At 32.7% G+C, this 20,716-nt stretch overlaps 1 protein-coding gene and 1 pseudogene across 2 annotated transcripts; both read left to right on the plus strand.

Annotated features, from left to right (window-relative positions):
• The first annotated feature begins 4,818 nt into the window (after positions 1-4,818).
• LOC107934901 (squalene monooxygenase SE1) lies at positions 4,819-8,679 on the plus strand. 2 transcript variants are annotated; one of them, XM_016867430.2, is made up of 8 exons: positions 4,912-5,260; positions 6,154-6,265; positions 6,367-6,541; positions 7,110-7,278; positions 7,360-7,578; positions 7,665-7,943; positions 8,034-8,312; positions 8,418-8,679. In XM_016867430.2, the coding sequence occupies exons 1-8, from the start codon at positions 5,018-5,020 to the stop codon at positions 8,529-8,531; spliced, it is 1,590 nt and encodes a 529-aa protein (XP_016722919.2). In that variant the 5' UTR covers positions 4,912-5,017; the 3' UTR covers positions 8,532-8,679. The 2 variants fall into 2 exon arrangements, with proteins under 2 accessions (XP_016722909.2, XP_016722919.2); XM_016867420.2 differs by lacking the exon at positions 7,360-7,578 and having other exon boundaries at positions 4,819-5,260.
• A 19-nt stretch (positions 8,680-8,698) lies between these two features.
• LOC107934931 (squalene monooxygenase SE1-like) lies at positions 8,699-20,282 on the plus strand (annotated as a pseudogene).
• Positions 20,283-20,716: the final 434 nt, after the last annotated feature.

Genomic DNA, 20,716 nt, shown 5'->3' on the forward strand with positions numbered 1-20,716 from the left:
TGGAGAGGAGGAGGAGGAAAATATACAAAAAATATATGAATGACTCGTGTATAAATTGATCACATGCCCGATTATAATCGATAAGTGTTGGATTAGAAATGATATAATGTTTTATTTGGTATATTTATTATGAAATTATGATTATCGTTATAATACACAAATTGAACTTGTGAGTTTATATGGCTAAATTTTAGTGATTATTTGTTAATTTTATGAATTTCATGATGTGTTATTTCATATGTATTGATAATAAAATCGTGAATAATGTAAAAGCATGAAAATTGAATAAATGAGAAAATTGAGCATTTCAGTTCAGTGAGAAGATGAATTGAAGGAAAAGACCATGGTTGGACCATGGCAACAAGTGATAAGTCATAGCTTCGGCTACACATATCTAATCAAGGAAAAGTGAAAGTGATAAGTGATAGCTTCGGCTACACTTATCTGATCAATGACAAATGACAAGTGAAAAGTGGTAGCTTCAGCTACCTGATCAGTGAAAAGTGGTAGCTTCTGCTACCTGATCAGTGAAAAGTGATAGTTCCGGCTACCTGATCAGTGAAAAGTGGTAGCTCCGGCTACCTGATCAGTGAAAAATGGTAGCTCCGGCTACCTGATCAGTGAATAGTGGTAGATTTGGCTACAAGTGACAAGTGACGAGTGATTTCCGTATAAGACCATATCTGGGATATGGCATCGGTGTGATATATGCTACTGTATAAGACCATATCTGGGATATGGCATCAGTGAGATATGTGATTCGTATAAGACCATAGCTGCGCTATGGCATCGATATATGAATATGTGTAAGACCATAGCTGGGCTATGGCATCATTATGTGAAGATGTGTAAGACCATAGTTGAACTATGGCATCGAGAAAACGAAGTACTCAATTCCATAAGACGTTCACTAATTTGACAAAGTTTGGTAAGTGTTACATGGAATTATGTGATACAAGGAAGTACGAGTTGATAAGATACGAGTATAGAACTTGGTTGATAAATGAATTCATTTGTGATTATATAATTGTTCATCTTGAATGTACTGTCCATATGTATTGATAATTCAAATGTTTTAATGAATAAATTTCCGATATGGAATAAATTGAACACAAGACAAATAATTATGAAATTGAACTCGGAATTCATGAAATGACATTGATATATGGAGACATGAGACATTGATATATGAATATGGAAAATGTTTGATAAATGTGTTTATTCATAATTATAGAATTATATACCTCATGTGTACTATTTGCATAAAGATGATATTTCAAATACTTTGGTTATTTAAGCTTAAATATGAAATAGTCTAAAATCAAGATAAGTTGTTATGAAAATATATTTAGATTACAGAGATATGGCTGATATATGTTGTATGATTACATAACGTGAAATTGTGTATATATATGAGAAATTGAATGAGAATTAAGCCCATACACGTTTCTTGTTATTTATATGAAGTGTACGACTGACAAGGGTGATGAAGTTATAAACAGAGAGTTACACGGGTTGAAAACACGAGCGTGTGACTCTCCAAAGTGTGAAAATTTTCTAAGTGTTGCAAAAGTTTCATATGTTTACGGTTAGGTCCCGAACCACCCTGAATGTATGTTTTGGGCCCCGTAGGCCCATATAAGGGAGGTTAAACATATGTATGAAAGTTTTTAATTTAGAAAAAAATTTATGGCTGATTTTTTTACATGATTGATCATATTAAGTTTGGTAATGCCTCGTACCCTATTCTAGGCTCGGAATACGGGTAGGGGGTGTTACACCCCTGCCTTATGATCAGTACATTATATATTAACTAGTATATTATTAACAGTTATATTGATTATTTGTTTGTGTTAAATTATAAAGTAAAAAAAAAATTGAAGGTTATAATATGCTTTAAGTCATTATACTCTCTACTTTTATTTTCAATAATTTAGTCTCTCTACTTTTTAAATTTAAAACTCAGGTCCAGTTGTTATTGTTGCTAAAATGCTTCGATTAAATTCTCTGGTGTGTCATTTTGAAATTAAATATATATTCACTTGGTACTCATGTAATAATAAAATTAATGTTAAAAATACCGATTAAGATTATTTTTTTCTTAAAACACTTGTTCAAACTCATCATTATGATAAAATAGTTAGTAGGAAAACACTTTACTTATTCATATAGGAACTGTTTTATTGAGTGCAAAATTGCATGTAAACTAAATTAAGTCAATCAATTTCATCTAAGCTCTCAAAGAAAAAGTCAAGGAATATTTTCAAAACTATGGTTTTTTCTAGTGTCGAACCAAATCGGGAAAGTCATGGTAATGTAAAAGCATTCTCAATGGTTATGTAAACAACTTTGCTCAACTTACATCAATTACTTCCTCTGATACCTACATACTCTCGTTTAAGTTAATTCATCATATTCTTACCATCAAGTTAAGAAATTCTTTTCATCTATTGCTTGATAGAGTTAAAAAATAAGAGAAAATAAAATAAAATTTTTGAAAAATGTATAATTTCGATCTAACATGCAATCCTCTTTCATTTTCTTTCATATTATCATTCTAAGTTGGAATGATTGGTTCTTATCCGTTAGTATGGAAATGATCACCCTTCCTCTCTCATTTTTTTTTCACTTTTTCATTCCCTATTTTCATTCTTCTACTTTTCCACTTAACTAAGCACACCTTAAGAGTATATATGGATAAGAGATTTGTGGGCGGGTTTCATTTAAATTAAGGTTTTCAAAAGTCTAAAAATGAATTTAAGTTTTTTGAGTAAATATATTGAAGAATTTAAAATTTTGTGAGTAACTTCAAGAAGGAATTTTAATAGCTCAAATTCCTTTTTCAAATTCCACTTAAATTGGTGGTTTTTCGAAATGTCTAACAATTGTAATTGATTTAATACACATGGTTCGACTATAAGATAAAAAAAATAAACCTCAAAACTTATTTTATTTAATTATAATATATTTTTAAAATTTTATTTTATTAAAATTTATTTATAAATTTTTACAAATATAATGATTTTCATATTGAATATTGTTTATATTATTTATATTTAATATAATTATTCTTTTTATAATTATTTTCTAATTTGTAAAATTTCATTAACCTAATTTTTTTGTAAAAAAATAATATAATTATAGATCTTGATCATATATGTTCTTTTTGACACAATGTCTAGAATTATCCATAGTTTCTCCTCTAACTTATAAACAAAAAGATACTACGTTTTAGCAGACTTGAAACCACCACGTCTTTCTATTCATGCCAATTGAATTAAGATTCAATCGACAATTCGATACAAATTTAAGTATATATTTTTATTGTGAAATTATTTTAATTCTGGTTAAAATTATTTCACTTTAAGATAATTTATATGTTTTTAATTATATTTAATAATTATTATTTATAAATTACAAGAAATAAAAATATCTTATTAAATGCAAGTAGTTTGATTTTTTCCTACAAAAGAACCATGTTATCATTTTCAATTGCGTGGAGTGGAGCTACGTCTATTCTATCCATCTATAGATCTGATTTTAAGTTAAATTAAATTAAATTGTTTTTTTCGAAAAATCAAATTGAATTGTCTTTTTCAGTTTTTCTCTTTGTCTTTTAGCAATAATAGTTTGTCCTTTTTCTTTTCTTTTCAAGGCTTAATTTAATAAGTGGTACCCAGGTTTGTTTGAGTTATTTAAATTATCATTTTATCTATTTGAATATTTAAATTTTGATTTCATTATTGAAATTAGTACTTATCGTTAGTGCCGTAAAAAAAATGTCCTTTTCTTTTTGCTCATTCAATGTTTATATATAATATTAGAAAGACGTTGGAAAAAACCAACCTCTTTCGTAGTCAAAATTGTAAAATACCTAAATAAATAAGGAATTAAGATATCTAGTATCCAACTTGATACTGACACCACTAAACTTTAAATATCTCTAATCTTTTCACACCACCAATACTCAAAGTTGCAGCCATACTATTACCTTATGTCTTAACCACTAAGAATGTAATATTGACCAACTGGTTAATACCAATAAGAAGATTCCGCAACTATTACAATCTAATCTTCCAATCCATCAACTATTTCAAATCACTTCTGAACTGAATTCAATAATGAGAAAACAATTTTAAAATAACTTTAATAGCTTATACAATTAATTAGATTTTGCCACATCATCATTTTATTAAAATATAATTAAAAATAATTGTATATTAATATTAAATACAAATAATTATATTAATATTAAAAATTAAAAAATATCCCTCCCCTTTCCCCTCAACTATAATTTCCCTACTTAGTTTGCCAGTTCTTAAGCTTGGTGGTAATGGGTTTGAATGGAGCACTCCAGAAGGAAATCTAAGTTGTCAATCTTTGGTTTCACTTCTCCTAAATCATCTAAATGGTTCCTTGCTAGATAGTTTTGGTGCAGAACAAATGGGATTCATATTCGTCTATGTAAATAGAATATATTTCGTAATTAATCATTTATATTTTTAAAAAAAATTTGCGGCATAAAGAATTAATCATTATAATAAATATCTTGATTTTCACAAAATATAACTTTAAGAAAAAAGATCTCATCTATTACATGTTAAATTTAAATTAAATTAGGAAGGACCAACAATTGATTGCTCATATAAATATCTTATTTTTTAAGAGGAAATTTCTTACCATGATCTTTTCAGATTTTTTTTTTTTTCGATTCGGATTCCATCTTTCCTAATAAAAGTTGAAGTAAAATTATTAGCTGTTGACGTGGATCCTTCTTGATATTTTTATTGATACAAAAAGCAAGAGGCTCGTTGTCACCTGTGCGAAGGGATAAGCCACTGACATGACAGCATCCATGAAAGAAGACAAATTAAATTATGACTTACAGCTCCTTTACGCCAAAATTGACAAATTTAGAGGCGTGAAGTACAAAAACAGGCGGACCATTCATTGGTTCCCTTTCTTAAATAAATGCTGTTCTTCTTTATTTTTCTTTCCATACATTGTTCTTAAATCAATGGCTGAGCAGTATATAGTTGGAGTTGCAGGTGTTATAGCCTTTCTTTTAGGGTTTGTTTTCTTAGTGAGATCTTGGGGGCTGAGCAAGCTGAAAAAAGCAGGTTCAATGGAATTCCCAAAGGAAAGCTGTGTAAACAAAAATGGAAATGGTGACGGTGAGGGTGAGGGTGTTGGCACTACGGAAATTATCATAGTCGGTGCTGGTGTTGCCGGTGCTGCTCTTGCCTATTCTCTTGGAAAGGTCCCAATTTTTTACGCTCCTTTATTTTAATTTTATAGTATTAAGTTCGGACAACCAACTTTAAAAAGATCATTTTCAGTGGAACGAGCCACCGAGAAACTCGGGAAGTCAAGGTCAAAGGTCTAAAATTTTTCAATTTCGTTTTTATATACATGTAATGTAATCACCCTCCTAAATATAAAAATAGATTTTTTCTAATATTCTTATTGTATTAAAAATATATATTAGAATATTTTCGATCATGAAAATTGTTAATATAAGACTTTGCAACAAAATACAGGATAAATTTCTTACAAATAATTTGTTGTTTATATTAAGAGGGATGTTGTCGAAACTTTTAATTTAAACTCTATATTTAATGATATTATTTTTTTGAAAGAACATCGTCCATAGTTTTCAGTAATCACATGCTATTTCTTCTTGATTGTTTTTTTTTTAAATATGTATTTATGTCATATTTTTTAATTTATATATATTTGGAAATATAATGTGGAACAAAAATTTTATATAATTCTTTGTAGTGTAATTAACAAAAATAATATATGTTATAAGTTTTTTTTTATTTACTTAACACGTTTAATTTTAACTTAACTCTCTCAAAATTAATATATTCATTCCGTTACTATTGATTATTTTAAAATAAATATAAAAGATACTTTAATTATGTCAAACAATAAAATAAAAAATTGAAATTCCATCTTAATTATATTTAATGTAGAAATACATATAAATATTTACTAAATAGAGATTTTTAAAAATATTGTAAAGGTGGGATGCTCCATTTAGCTTCAATTGACATCAATTTCTGTCTTTCAAGTTTTCATAAGATCCTTCAAAATTGGATTTAATTATGATGTTATACCTCATAATTCTTTTATAATTATATATTGTAGGATGGACGTCGAGTGCGAGTGATAGAAAGAGACTTAAATGCACCTAATAGAATTGCTGGGGAAGGTTTAATGCCAGGAGGCTACCTCAAGTTAATTGAATTAGGCCTCGGAGGTAAATAAGAAAAATAATGTAGTGGTTGTAATATAATGTTCCAATGATATTTCTTTGTATATTTTTATTTATTTATTTTACTTTGAATGCTGGCACTACAGATTGTGTAGATGAGATTGATGCTCAACAAATTTTAGGTTATACTTTATACAAGGATGGGAAGGATGCCCCCATATCTTTTCCTTTGGAAAAGTTTCAATCGCATGTGTCTGCAAAAAACTTTCATAATGGTCGTTTCGTTCAAAGGTTGCGGAAGAAAGCTGCATCTCTTCATAAGTACTTCTCTCATTCCTCCCAATCATTCTTTAATTTCAATATAAGATGTTAGAACATTTATTTAATAGATTAAATGACTTGTAGTTGTTTTGATACATTACTTGTGTTTAGACCAGTCAATTGAGCTGGTTGAGTTAATTTTGGTTCGTTCAATCTAGATCAAATCACTCGAGTTTTAAAATTAACAAATCACATTAGTTTTTATCATTTTAGGCTTTTAAGATAAGATAGCTTTAAGTTTAGATTTGAGTCATTTTGGGTTCAGGCATTAGAGCTCTGGGTTCAAATTTTTTAGTTTGGTCATTATGGGTTCATGTCACTTCGAGTTTGAATTGTTTTAGGTTTGAATTAGTTTGAGTTAGGATTAAATTTTGTTCAAGTTGGAGGGACTCAAATTGTAGGCCTTATATAGTCAAATCAAGTTGGATCAAATTTAGGTTCAAGTTGGTCAAGTCAAAATTGACATGTTTAGTTATGTTACTATTACTCTATTCCAACTTGTTTTAATAAGAAATTATGCATTTCTTTACAAGCTCCAAATTCATGTTTTGATGATATGATAATGCAGTGTAAGTTTAGAACAAGGGACAGTAACATCTCTACTTGAAGAAAATGGCATTATTAAAGGAGTACACTATAAAGATAAAAGTGGTCAAATGCTAACAGCTTCTGCTCCTCTTACCGTTGTCTGCGACGGTTGTTTTTCAAATTTGAGACGTTCTCTCTGCAATCCCAAGGTAAAAAATGCTTACGAAATCTTGTTCAATCTATTTTATCTCTTACGAAAGTATGTATAAAGGTCTTGATTGTTTCTGCAGGTTGATATACCCTCTTATTTTGTTGGTTTTCTTCTAACGAATTGTAAACTTCCAAATGAAAAATACGGAGCTATTATATTAGCAGATCCTTCACCTATCCTATTTTATCCCATTAGTGGCACTGAAATTCGTTGCTTGGTGGATGTTCCAAGTCAAAATCTACCCTCTGTTTCCAACGGTGAAATGGCCCATTACTTGAAAACTTTGGTGGCTCCCAAGGCATATTTATATCTTTCTTTTATCGAACCATTAAGGGAATTTGGTTGAATTTATGGACTAACTATATGATCTATGATACATTTCAGGTTCTTCCTGAAGCATACAATTCCTTTATATCTGCAATAGAGAAGAAGGACAACATAAGAATAATGCCGAACAAAATCATGGCTGGTGCTCCACACCTCACTCCTGGTGCTTTTTTGATCGGCGATGCATTCAATACGCGGCATGCTATAACTGGAGGGGGAATGACTGTTGCTTTATCTGATGTTGTGATACTTAGGGATCTTCTAAGACCCTTGCATGATCTATCTGATGCATCCGCCATTTGCAAATATCTCGAATCCTTTTATACTCTGAGGAAGGTATTGTAGTTTCATGTTCTATATGAATTTTTTAAAGTGAATAAAAAGGAACAAAAAATGGCTTAAATTTTCGCTTTTAACTGCATGCAGCCAATGTCATCTACGATAAATACACTAGCCAATGTCTTACACAAGGTATTTAGTGCCTCGTCCGATCCTGCGATGGAGAATATGCAACAAACATTGTTCGGGTATTTGAAACTTGGAGGATTTTTTTCATCTGGAGTATCAGCTATGTTCTCTGGTTTATGCCCTCGTCCATTAAGCTTAGCATTTCATTTCTTTGTTATGGCAATATATGGTGTTGGCCAGTTGTTACTTCCATTTCCTTCTCCCAAACGCTTGTTGGATGGGGCTAAACTCCTTTGGGTCAGTATCTCTGCCAATCATTTCTCATATATCATGATCACTAACACGATAAAAATATATAATAATTTAAAAATGACGTGTTATTTTTATTTTTTGTTTTTTCAGGTTGCATCACGCGTTTTTCTCCCCATTATACACTCTGAAGGAATCAGACAAATGTTTTTCCCTCTAACTGTGCCAGCATATTATAGAACTCCCCCTAAGGGAAAAAAAATCTAAGAGGAAACTCCATGCATTTGTAGTGAACAATTCTATATTAATTCGCAATAGATTTTCATACTTTTTTCTACTTAGCATTCTCAAGTAGGCTTGATGGTCGTTTGTACTCATATTATTGTTATGTAATTTCTAAATAGACGTTTAGTAATTCTTGTATTGGTGTTATTTTTATGTAGCTTGTTTGAAATATTGAACTAACGAGTTAGCATATATCCTAAAGCATTTCTTGCGATGGAGAGGGCTTTTCTAGATGAGGAGCTTTGACATAGGTGACTTGAGTGGAAACATCTATCCAAATTTTGCACAAATTTACAACCAAGTGAATAAAGTTGAGTCTGTGATACATTTTCGATAAAATATCTTTTTAGCTAACTGACGGCAAAAGTGACATTAAATATTCCAGAAATAATATTTGATGCTCCCCCAGCGTATAGCAGAACTCCACCTGGCACTTTTTATCATACCAAAAAATAAGTTAATTTGTCTTTTCCCTTGGTTTTTTTTTCCCAATGATAATTTATCCTTTTTGTTTTTGCATTACAGGTGGTGGAGGTACATCTATCATTTTTTGTCAAAGTTTTTGTTTTTCCATTACGTGAGGCGGGCAGCAGCCAAACTAAGGCGCTGGCAGGTTACTGCTCTTAAAATAGAAAATTTTCTATTCCCACTCTTAAAATAGAAAATTTTTTATTTATTTATTTTTAAATTTTTTAAATTTTAAATTAATAAAGATAAAATTATATTTTGACTTTCTTAAAATTGATAAAAATTTAATTTATTTTTTAAAAAATTATAAAGATACAAATTATTAAAATAGTAAAATCGTACTTTACTATCGTAAAAATTACAATTTAATTTTTTGTGACATTAAGGACTAAATTGAATAAATTAAAAGTTGTTATGAAATTATGCTATAGATTAAAAATACAAGGTCTCTAACATGAAAGTATATGAAATCAAATGTTGATCCAATACTAAAGATTGAAAAGTATGAGTATTTCGAATATAGGGAAAATGAATAAAATACAAAATATATTTGACTATGTTTATCATGTGATTGAGTGAAAACTAATGCTATTTTATAATTGAATTATATAACGTAGATAAAAACAATGTCAGGTCGTCCCGAGATAAAGGAAATGCTAGAATTGTAGATAAGTAATTAATACGAACTAATACGATTTGTACATTCATGATTCGAATTCAATATTTACAAACTAATATGTCTCATGGTTTAGTTTGTATTTCAATACTATTGAACATATGTTTTATCTTTAGATTTATAATTTGTAAATGTTTAATTTAAATATGATATAAAAGTATGTAAATAAAAAAACTGTGATCCTAATAATATTAGTTATAATTTAAAAGAAGAGAGAGTTTATTATTTTTATTTCACTTAAAAATAGAATTAATTTAACGAAAATTTGAAACAATGGGTTATTATAGAGAACTAACCTAGTAAAAACTGTACTTTATACTTTATAATTAATATTGATCGATAGAAAGTTGTTCTAAAAGTATTATTTATTTTATATAAAAAAACCTTATAACCACTAAATATATATTAATAAAGATTAAATATTTAATCAATATGATAAAAATTTCGAACTAATTTAAAATTGTACGTGCATAAGAACCACATTTATATCGATATATTCATTTTATAATTATATAAAAGCTTGAGTAAAACTATTAGCTTTACAGGTGAATCCCAGGAACGAAGTAAGAAAATTTTTAAGTAGAATTAAATTATATATTTTTATTTTAATAAAATGTAATTTCATTATTTTTAATAGTTAAAACATCAAAGTAAAATTTTATTATTGTTGATTTAACATTTTATAAAGAATGTGGTGGATCCTTCTGATATTTTTATTGATACAAAAAAGTAGAGGCTCGAGTAGAGTACAGTGATTTTAGTTGCCACTTGTGCAGAGGGATAAGCCACTGACATGACTGCATACATGAAAGAAGACAAATTGAATTGTAAGTTACTGCTCCTTTACGCAAAGATTCTTTTTAGAGAGGTGAAGGACAAAAACCGGCGGTGCTTCTTCACTCACTATTCATTGGACCCCTTTCTTATATAAGTGTTGTTCTTCTTGATTATTCTTTCCATACATTGTTCTTAAAACAATGGCTGGGCAGTTTATAGTTGAAGTTGCAGGTGTTATAGTCTTTCTTTTGGGGTTTGCTTTCTTAGTGAGATTTTGGGGGCTGAGCAAGCTGAAAAGAGCAGCTTCAATGGAGTTCCCAAAGGAAAACTGTGTAAACAAAAATGGAAATGGTGAGGGTGAGGGTGAGGGTGTTGGGACTACAGATATTATCATAGTCGGTGCTGGTGTTGCCGGTGCTGCTCTTGATTCTCTTGGAAAGGTCCCAATTTTTTATCACCTTTATTTTAATTTTATAGAATTAAGTTCCGATCGACTTAGGATAATAATAGTAATGAACTCTAAAAAGATCATGGAGCCATATGCATGACGCTCGGAAATAGTCTTCTTCAATATTTTTATAGTACTAAAAATAATATTAAAAAATTTATTCAACTATAATAACACAAAGAGTATTTTCTGCTATAAAAATTGTTAAAATAAGGCTTCACAATAAAATGGAGGATGAGTTTTTTACAGATAATTTTATTATTTATATTGAGAGAGATTGTTAAAATTTTTTATTTAGACTTTATAATATTTAATGATTTTATTTCCTTGAAAGAACATTGTGCACAATTTTAAGTAAACATACTCATGGCCCGACCTAACTCGAAAGTCTACTCGAAAAGTGGGAGGGTTTGGGTAAAAATATAAATTAAGAAAATGAGCTTGGGAAAAAATGCCCTTTTAAAAAACAGGTTGAGTCTTCGGTAAGGTTTTTTCGGCCCGGCCCAAATATGTATTTTTTTGCTGTTTTTTACTCTCTTTTTTTCTATTCTTTTATTTCTTTCACTATTTTACTACTATTTCACTATTATGTTGCTATTATTTTGTTGTTATTGTATAATTCTTATTTTATTGTTAATTTTATTATTATTTTAGATATATTTGCTTATTAAGTTACACTTATCTTAGTGTTATTTAAGTATACATTTTTCTTAAATTTATTTCCAATTTGTTGAGAAACATTTATTTTAATGTTTTTAGTATTTTTAATATATTATAATTTTAAAAAAAGTGATATAAAAAATAATACATGCCGAGCCCGGGTTTTAACATTTTATTTGGGCAAAATTTTAGGCCTATTTTTTGGGCACGTGCCTAGCAAATGAGCCTAAAATTTTAGTTGAGTCCGACCCGGCCCATAAGCATCTCTAGTTTTAAGTAATCATATGTTATTTCTTCTTAATTGTTCTTTTTAAATATGTATTTATGCTATCTTTTTTTAACTTATATATATTTAGAAATATAATTCGAACAAAAATTTTATATAATTTTTTGTAGTATAACTAACATACATAATATACGTTATAGGATTTTTGTTATGTAGCACGTCTAATTTTAGTTTGTCTCTCTCAAAGTTAACATCTTAGCTCCGTCACTGTTCAATATTAAAAAATAAATATAAAAGATACTTTAATCATGTCAAATAATAAAAATAAGAATTGAAATTCCATCTTAATTATATTTATTGTAGAAATACATATAAATATCTACTTAAATAGAGATTTTTTAAAATATTGTAGGGGTGGGGAATGCTCCATTTAGCTTCAATTAACATTACATTCTCTTCAAGTTTCCATAAAATCCTTGAAAAATGGATTTAACTATGATGTTATACCTAATAATTCTTCTATAATTATATCTTGTAGGATGGACGTCGAGTGCGAGTGATAGAAAGGGACTTAAATGCACCTAATAGAATTGCTGGTGAAGGTCTATTACCTGGAGGCTACCTCAAGTTAATTGAATTAGGCCTTAAAGGTAAATAAGAATAGTGGATGCAATATAATGTTTCAATGTCATTTCTTTATATATTTTACTTTGAATGTTGGCACTACAGATTGTTTAGAAGAGATTGATGCTCAACGAATTTTGGGTTATACTCTAAACAAGGATGGAAAGGAGGCTCTCGTATCTTTTCCATTTGAAAAGTTTCAGTCTCATGTTGTAGGAAGAACTTTCCATAATGGTCGTTTCATTCAAAGATTGCGAAAGAAAGCCGCATCTCTTCACAAGTACTTTCTCTCGTCTCTCCCAATCATTCTTTAATTTCAATATAATATTTTAGAACATTTATCTTAATGGATTAAATGACTTGTAGTTGTTTTGATCCATTACTTCTGTTTAGACCTATCAATTAAGCTCGTTCAGTTGATTTTGGTTTAATTAATCTAGATCAAATCACTCAAGTTTTAAAGCTAACACATCATTTTGGTTTTTATCATTTTAGGTTAAGGATTATTTTGGGTTCAGATCATTTCTAGTTTAGATTTGAGTCATTTTGGGTTCAAACATTAGAGCTCCGGGTTTTAAATTTTTGAGTCTGGTCATTATGATTTCATATCGTTTTGGTTCTAGTCACTTCGAGTTTGGGTCCTTTCAAGTTAATTTTTGAATCATTTTAGGTCTGAGTTATTTTAAGTTCAAGTTAGTTTGGGTTAGGGTAAAATTTTATTTAAGTTTGAGGGACTCAAATTGTGAACCCTTTATAGTCAAATCAAGTTGGATCAAATTTAATTTCCAATTAGTCTAGTCAAATTTTTAAATTCAAGTCAAAATTGACATGTCTAGTTCTGTTACTATTACTTTGTTTCAACTTGTTTTAGTCAGAAATTATGCGTCTCTTTACAAGCTCCAAATTCATGTTTTGATGATATGATAACGCAGTGTAAGTTTAGAACAAGGGACAGTAACATTTCTACTTGAAGAAAATGGTATTGTCAAAGGAGTGCACTATAAAGATAAGAGTGGTCAATTGCTAACAGCTTACGCTCCTCTCACCATCGTCTGTGATGGTTGTTTCTCGAATTTGAGACGCTCTCTCTGCCATTCTAAGGTGAAAAAAATGCTTACATAATCTTGTTAAATTGGTTTAATTCTTATTTTAGTCACTCTATTACGTTAAAAATTTGAGATTTAATCCTATTTTTTTTGCCATAATTTGATTCCATTATTTTTGTGATGATATTAGTATGTCAAAATAGATCAGTTGCTTTTATTAAAGAATTGACTTATTTTTTGGTCATATAGTCAAGGTCACATTGAAATCAAGTTAATTAGGTTCAACCAATAATGAAATTACATGTTACTCGAATGTTGTTAGTTTTAATAGAAATCTATGTCATTATTTCAATGGTAACAATTAATGGTGTCATCAAATTGGACCTACAATAAAATTAGAGAGACTAAATTTTTCCAAATTAAAATAGAGGAATAAAATTCCAATTTCAGCTTAGTAGAGGGACTAAAACCACAATTAGACTTAAATTATATGCTTTGAGAAAATATACATATAAAGGTCTCGATTATTTGTGCAGGTGGATATCCCCTCTTATTTTGTTGGTTTTATCTTGACGAACTGTAAACTTCCAAAAGAAGAATATGGAGTTTTTATATTAGCAGATCTTTCACCTATCGTATTTTATCAAATTAGTAGCACTGAAATTCGTTGCTTGGTGGATGTTCCAAGTCAAAATCTACCCTCTGTTTCCAATGGTGAAATGGCCCATTACTTGAAAACTTTGGTGGCTCTCAAGGTATATTTATATCTTTCTTTAATCGACTCATTAAGGGAATTTGGTTGAACTTATGGACTAACTATATGATCTATGATACATTTCAGGTTCTTCCTGAATTATATGATTCCTTTATATCTGCAATAGAGAAGAAGGACAACATAAGAATAATACCGAACAAAATCATGGCTGGTGCTCCACACCTCTGTAGGAACAATGGCAGCAGCAAAAATCAAATAAAGTTGCAAAACAGAATTTGCAAAACTGAAGCAAGAAGTATCGAAGCAAAAGAAAACAAAGCAAAGCAAAACAGTGAACAAAATTGAATACTCAGCAAATTGTAACTGAACATTACCAATTTTCATTCAAAATTTGAATATATAAAAGAGTTACAAATTTTGATTCATTTGACAGTTACCTAATGACATAACTGCTCCCACTTAAACTAAACTAATACAAGCTTAAGTCAAATACAAAATAAGCTGACATATCAGCTTTTACATCATCAATCCAATCACAAACTTAATCCAACTAACTTTGGAAACTAGTTAAAGTTGAACTAAACTAAATTACATCAAAACAAAATAGCAATGTCAGTTGCTTCATTTGGTCCAAAAACCATTCGTGCGCGCCAAGCAAAATGAGCTGAGCTCGATAGCTGCTGGTCTCGACAGTAGCATGCTTCTGGCTCCATGTTGCATTGCAGTCCAGCTTTCAACACTCCTCCTTGGACTGTATGCAACACATTCCAATTGCACTTCTCAAAGATTCAAATCGAGCAGCCCCTAAAGGCTTGGTCATTATGTCAGCCAATTGTGCCCCTGAGCTGCAATGCACAAGGCTGACTTCCTTTGCTTGTTGAGCCTCTCTAACAAAATGCAGTTTGATTTTAAAATGCTTAGTCTTACCATGGAACACAGGGTTCTTGGCTATCGCAACTGCAGACTGATTATCCACCCAAATTTCAGTTGCTTCATCTTGAGTTTCATTAAGGTCATGAAGCAGCTTCCTTAGCCAAATGGCCTGATTAACTGTTCCTGCTGCAGCAATGTACTCTGCTTCAGCTGTGGACTGAGCAACAGTTTGTTGCTTCTTTGAACTCCAGCAAAACATGCCCGATCCAAGTGTGAAGAAGTATCCAGAGGTACTCTTCATGTCAACGAGGGATCCTGCCCAATCACTATCAGAGTAACCTTCTAATTTCAGTTCCTTCCCACTTTCAAACATTACACCAAAGTTAGCTGTGCCTTTGATGTATCTAAGGACCCTTTTTGCAGCTTTCAAATGTGCCTCATTGCAACAATGCATGAATCTCGATAACAGGCTAACACCAAACATGATGTCTGGCCTGGTTGCTGTTAGATACAACAGACAACCAACTAGGCTTCGATAATGCCTCTCATTAACCCTTTGCTGATCACCATTGCTGGTTAATTTTTCACCCTGTGCCACTGGTGTACTTACTGCTTTACAATTTTGCATGCAAAATTTGCCAAGAATCTTCAAGGCAAATGTTTGTTGGCTGATGAAGATGCCCCGATCAGACTGGTGAACTTCCATGCCAAGGAAGTAAGTCATGACCCCTAAATCTGTCATCTCAAACACTTGCTGCATTTGAATCTTGAACTCATCAATGAGCTCAACTTTGCTCCCTGTCACTAACAAGTCATCCACATACAATGAGACAATCAGCAAGGTTTCAAATTCTGACCTCTTAACATATAGAGTAGGTTCACTAAGGCTCTTCACAAATCCAAGCTTGGTCAGATAAGCATCAACTCTGTCATACCAGGCCCTTGGAGCCTGTTTCAGGCCATAGAGGGCCTTTCTTAACTTGTACACTTTGTCTTCATGTCTAGCAACTTCAAAACCTTCAGGTTGCTCAATGAAGATCTCCTCCTTGAGAAAACCATTCAGGAATGCTGATTTGACATCCAATTGGTGAACTTTCCACTGCTTCTGAGCTGCTAAAGCAAACAGTAGCTTGATTGTGTCCAGTCTTGCCACTGGAGAAAAAGTTTCCAAGAAGTCCACACCATACTGCTGACTGTAACCCTTCACCACAAGCCTGGCCTTGTGCTTGTTCAGTGAGCCATCAACATTGTACTTGGTCCGGTACACCCATTTAACCCCAATAACCTTCTTATTTTCTGGTCTGCTCACCAACTCCCATGTTTCATTTTTATTGATCATTTCCAGCTCAGCTTCCATAGCTTCCATCCAGCTTCTGTCCTTGGCAGCCTCTTCAAAGTCTGAGGGCTCAATCATAGCAACATTGCACCTCTGATAGACATCAGCCAAAGTTCTAGTGCCCCTCACTGGTGTGTCATCTACGGCATCTTCACTTGGTTCCTCTTTTGTAGGCTCAGCAACCAAGTCCAACTGATCCATTTCAAACATGTTAGCTTCAGCACTATTCCAATTCCACACCTTTTCTTCATCAAATTTTACATCCCTGCTGACTAAGACTTTCTTTGCTATAGGATCATAAACTCTATAGCCCTTCTTGTTGCTGCTATAGCCAACAAAGATTCCTAGAGTGGCCCTGCTCTCGAGCTTGGTTCTCTTTTCCACTGGAACAAGAGCATAACACACACAACCAAACACTTTCAAGTGTGTTACTACAGGTTTAACTCTATGCCAAGCCTCATAAGGAGTCTTATCCTTGACTGCTCTAGTTGGCAGTCTATTGAGCAGATACACTGAGGTGTTAACTGCCTCAGCCCAAAACTGACTTGGAAGCTTGCCTTGAAACAAGAGGCACCTGGCCATGTTCAGCACAGTCCTATTCTTCCTCTCACAGACTCCATTCTGTTGAGGAGTATAGACTGTTGTGAGCTGATGATGAATCCCATCACTGTCACAAAGCTTTTGAAATCTCTCAGACACATATTCAGAGCCATTATCAGTCCTCAAAGCTCTAATTTTGCAGCCTGACTGATTTTCAGCATAAGCCTTGAATTTACAGAAGGCTTCAAACACTTCTGACTTTTGCCTCAAGAAGTAGACCCAGCATAACCTTGTTAAATCATCTATAAATAGGGAAAAGTACCTGTTCTCACTGATTTAAGGTGTTCTCATAGGACCACAAACATCAGAGTGCACCAATTTGAGCTTGTTTTGAGCTCTCCAAGCACTGTCAGCAGGAAAAGGCAGTCTAGCCTGCTTACCAAGCTGACAAACCTCACAAACATTCCCACTAACCTCAACTTTTGAAATGTAATCAACCAAATTCAGCCTATGTAGCAGATCAAGCAATCTGAAATTGGCATGGCCTAGTCTCCTATGCCACAAGTCAGTGCTGTCAGCAAGGCTGGTGTATGCATTTCTTTCTACTTGGCTAACATCCAGCATGAAGCATCTATCAGTCATGGAGACTGAGATTAACTCCAGACCATTCATGTCTTGAACAGTACAGCAACCATCCTTAAAAACCAATGTATAGCCCTTTTCAACTAATTGGCCTACACTAAGCAAATTCTGGTCTAAGTCAGGTACAAAAAGCACATCTGAGATCAGCTTGTTACCTGAACCAGTGCTAACCAGTACACCGCCCTTGCCCTTAGCCTCAATCAGCTTGCCATATCCAATTCTGATCCTAGAGTGGAAGCTTCTGTCTAAGCCCTTGAACAACTTCTCATCTGCTACCATATGGTGTGAGCAGCCACTGTCTAGTAGCCAATCATTGCTGGTTTTTGTTGTGCCAACAAAATAGGTTGCTGTAAACACATGCTCCTCCTGAGCTTGTATGTCCTCAGCTGGTCTAGCTTGTTGTAGAGCAGCCTCCATTGGTTTGCCCTTGCACACATTCTCTACATGACCAAACTGCTTGCACTTTCTGCACTGGATATCTGGCCTAAACCAGTAATATTTTTCTGAATGTGTTGTCTTCTTGCAGTGAACACATGGTGGAAACACCCTTTTTGCTTCATCTCTTCCTGACTTGGCCTTTCTATTGTGCCAAGGCTTCTTGCCTTTTGCACTCATACTTGAGCCTTCACTGGCTTTAACCTGGAAAGCAGCTTCAGAATTCTCCTCCTGCCTATTTGCCCTCCTTTGCTCAAGTGCATACAGGGAGTTTATCAGCTCAGACAACGAAATGGTTGATAAGTCCCTCGAGTCCTCAAGTGAAGAGATTTTAGACTCAAATTTCTCAGGGAGAGTTGTAATGGCCTTTTCAACAACTCTGCTCTCTGTGAAGTCCACTCCCAGGAGCCTAATGCTGTTGACAATGGCCATTATCCTGTCTGAGTACTGCTTGATGGTCTCAGACTCCTTCATCCTCAAATTTTCAAAATCTCTCCTGAGGTTGATCACTTGCTGTTGCCTTGTCTTTTCAGTCCCCATGAACTCCTCCTTCAGCTTCTCCCAGGCCTGTTTTGGTGAGTCACAGGCCATGATGCGAGTGAATATCACATCAGAGACTCCATTTTGCAAGCAGGCCATAGCCTTATGCTTCTTGGCTCGCTCCTCAGCATGCTGCCTCATCTGTGCAATGGTGGGATTGGCTCTCAATGGAGGTGGTTCAGCATCATTCTCAATCACACTCCAAAGATCGTGTACCTGAAGATAAGTCTTCATTTTAACTATCCAAATGTGATAGTTTTCTCCAGTGAACACTGGTGGAGGTGGTGGAGTGAAACTCATCTTGCTAGACTGAGTTTAAGTGCTTCGATCCTTTTTAGTTTTAAGCTTTGCTGTAGATTTTAAATTGAAATCAACAGAATGCAAGCAAAGACCCCTCAAAGACTCGGGCTCTGATACCATTTGTAGGAACAATGGCAGTAGTAAAAATCAAACAAAGTTGCAAAACAGAATTTGCAAAACTGAAGCAAGAAGTATCGAAGCAAAAGAAAACAAAGCAAAGCAAAAGCAGTGAACAAAATTGAATACTCAGCAAATTGTAACTGAACATTACCAATTTTCATTCAAAATTTGAATATATAAAAGAGTTACAAATTTTGATTCATTTGACAGTTACCTAATGACATAACTGCTCCCACTTAAACTAAACTAATACAAGCTTAAGTCAAATACAAAATAAGCTGACATATCAGCTTTTACATCATCAATCCAATCACAAACTTAATCCAACTAACTTTGGAAACTAGTTAAAGTTGAACTAAACTAAATTACATCAAAACAAAACAGCAATGTCAGTTGCTTCATTTGGTCCAAAAACCATTCGTGCGCGCCAAGCAAAATGAGCTGAGCTCGATAGCTGCTGGTCTCGACAGTAGCATGCTTCTGGCTCCATGTTGCATTGCAGTCCAGCTTTCAACAACCTCACTCCTGGTGCTTTTTTGATCGGCGATGCATTCAATATGCGGCATGCTATAACTGGAGGGGGAATGACTGTGCTTTATCTGATGTTGTGATACTTAGGGATCTTCTAAGACCCTTGCATGATCTATCTGATGCATCCGCCATTTGCAAATATCTCGAATCCTTTTACACTCTGAGGAAGGTATTGTAGTTTCATGTTCTATATGAATTTTTTAAAATGAATAAAAAGGAACAAAAATGGCATAATTTTTCACTTTTAACTGCATGCAGCCAATGTCATCTATGATAAATACACTAGCCAATGTCTTCCATAAGGTATTTAGTGCCTCGTCCGATCCTGCGATGGAGAATATGCAACAAACATTGTTGGGCTATTTGAAGCTTGGAGGGTTTTTTTCATCTGGAGTATCAGCTATGCTCTCTGGTTTATGCCCTCGTCCATTAAGCTTAGCATTTCATTTCTTTGTCATGGCAATATATGGTGTTGGCCAGTTGTTGCTTCCATTTCCTTCTCCCAAACGCTTGTTGGATGGGGCTAAACTCCTTTGGGTCAGTATCTCTACCAGTCATTTCTCATATATCATGATCACTAACACGATAAAAATATATAATAATTTAAGAATGACTTGTTATTTTTTTTGTTTTTTCAGGTTGCATCAAGTGTTTTTCTCCCCATTATACACTCTGAAGGAGTCAGACAAATGTTTTTCCCTCTATCTGTGCCAGCATATTATAGAACCCCCCCTAAGGGTAAAAAAATCTAAGAGGAAACTCCATGCATTTGTGCTGAACAATCCTATATTCGCAACAAATTTTCATATTTGTTTCTAGTTAGCATTCTTAAGTAGGCTTGATGGTCGTTTGAACTCATATTATTTTTATGTGTCTTGTTTAAAATTCTAAAAAAAACGTTTAGTAATTCTTGTATTGGTGTTATTTTTATGTAGCTTGTTTGAAATATTGAACTAACGAGTTAGCGTTTGTAAGTAGGTTCAGTAAGTATTATATTCGTACTGCTTTTACTCATTCACACACACACACACACACACATATATATATTATATATACTTTTTCCCTAAAAAATTACCAAAAGAATTGAAATGAAACAAACAAGTTTGTAAAGCTCAAATAATTGGATAATCATCGAGAGGGGGTGATTTAGTGAATTCTTTTACCAAGCTGAAAAAGGTAGAGAAAAATTGTTACATAAGATTTAGAGAGA

Source organism: Gossypium hirsutum, chromosome A04 (assembly GCF_007990345.1).
Source record: "Gossypium hirsutum isolate 1008001.06 chromosome A04, Gossypium_hirsutum_v2.1, whole genome shotgun sequence".
Taxonomy (NCBI): Eukaryota; Viridiplantae; Streptophyta; class Magnoliopsida; order Malvales; family Malvaceae; genus Gossypium; species Gossypium hirsutum.

Excerpts from the sequence above, each read along its gene's own strand:
- LOC107934901 (XM_016867430.2), top strand. The coding sequence starts at position 5,018 with ATGGCTGAGCAGTATATAGTTGGAGTTGCAGGTGTTATAGCCTTTCTT. Across the intron at positions 5,261-6,153 it reads TTGCCTATTCTCTTGGAAAG|GATGGACGTCGAGTGCGAGT; the intron begins GTCCCAATTTTT and ends TATATATTGTAG. Across the intron at positions 6,542-7,109 it reads AAAGCTGCATCTCTTCATAA|TGTAAGTTTAGAACAAGGGA; the intron begins GTACTTCTCTCA and ends ATGATAATGCAG.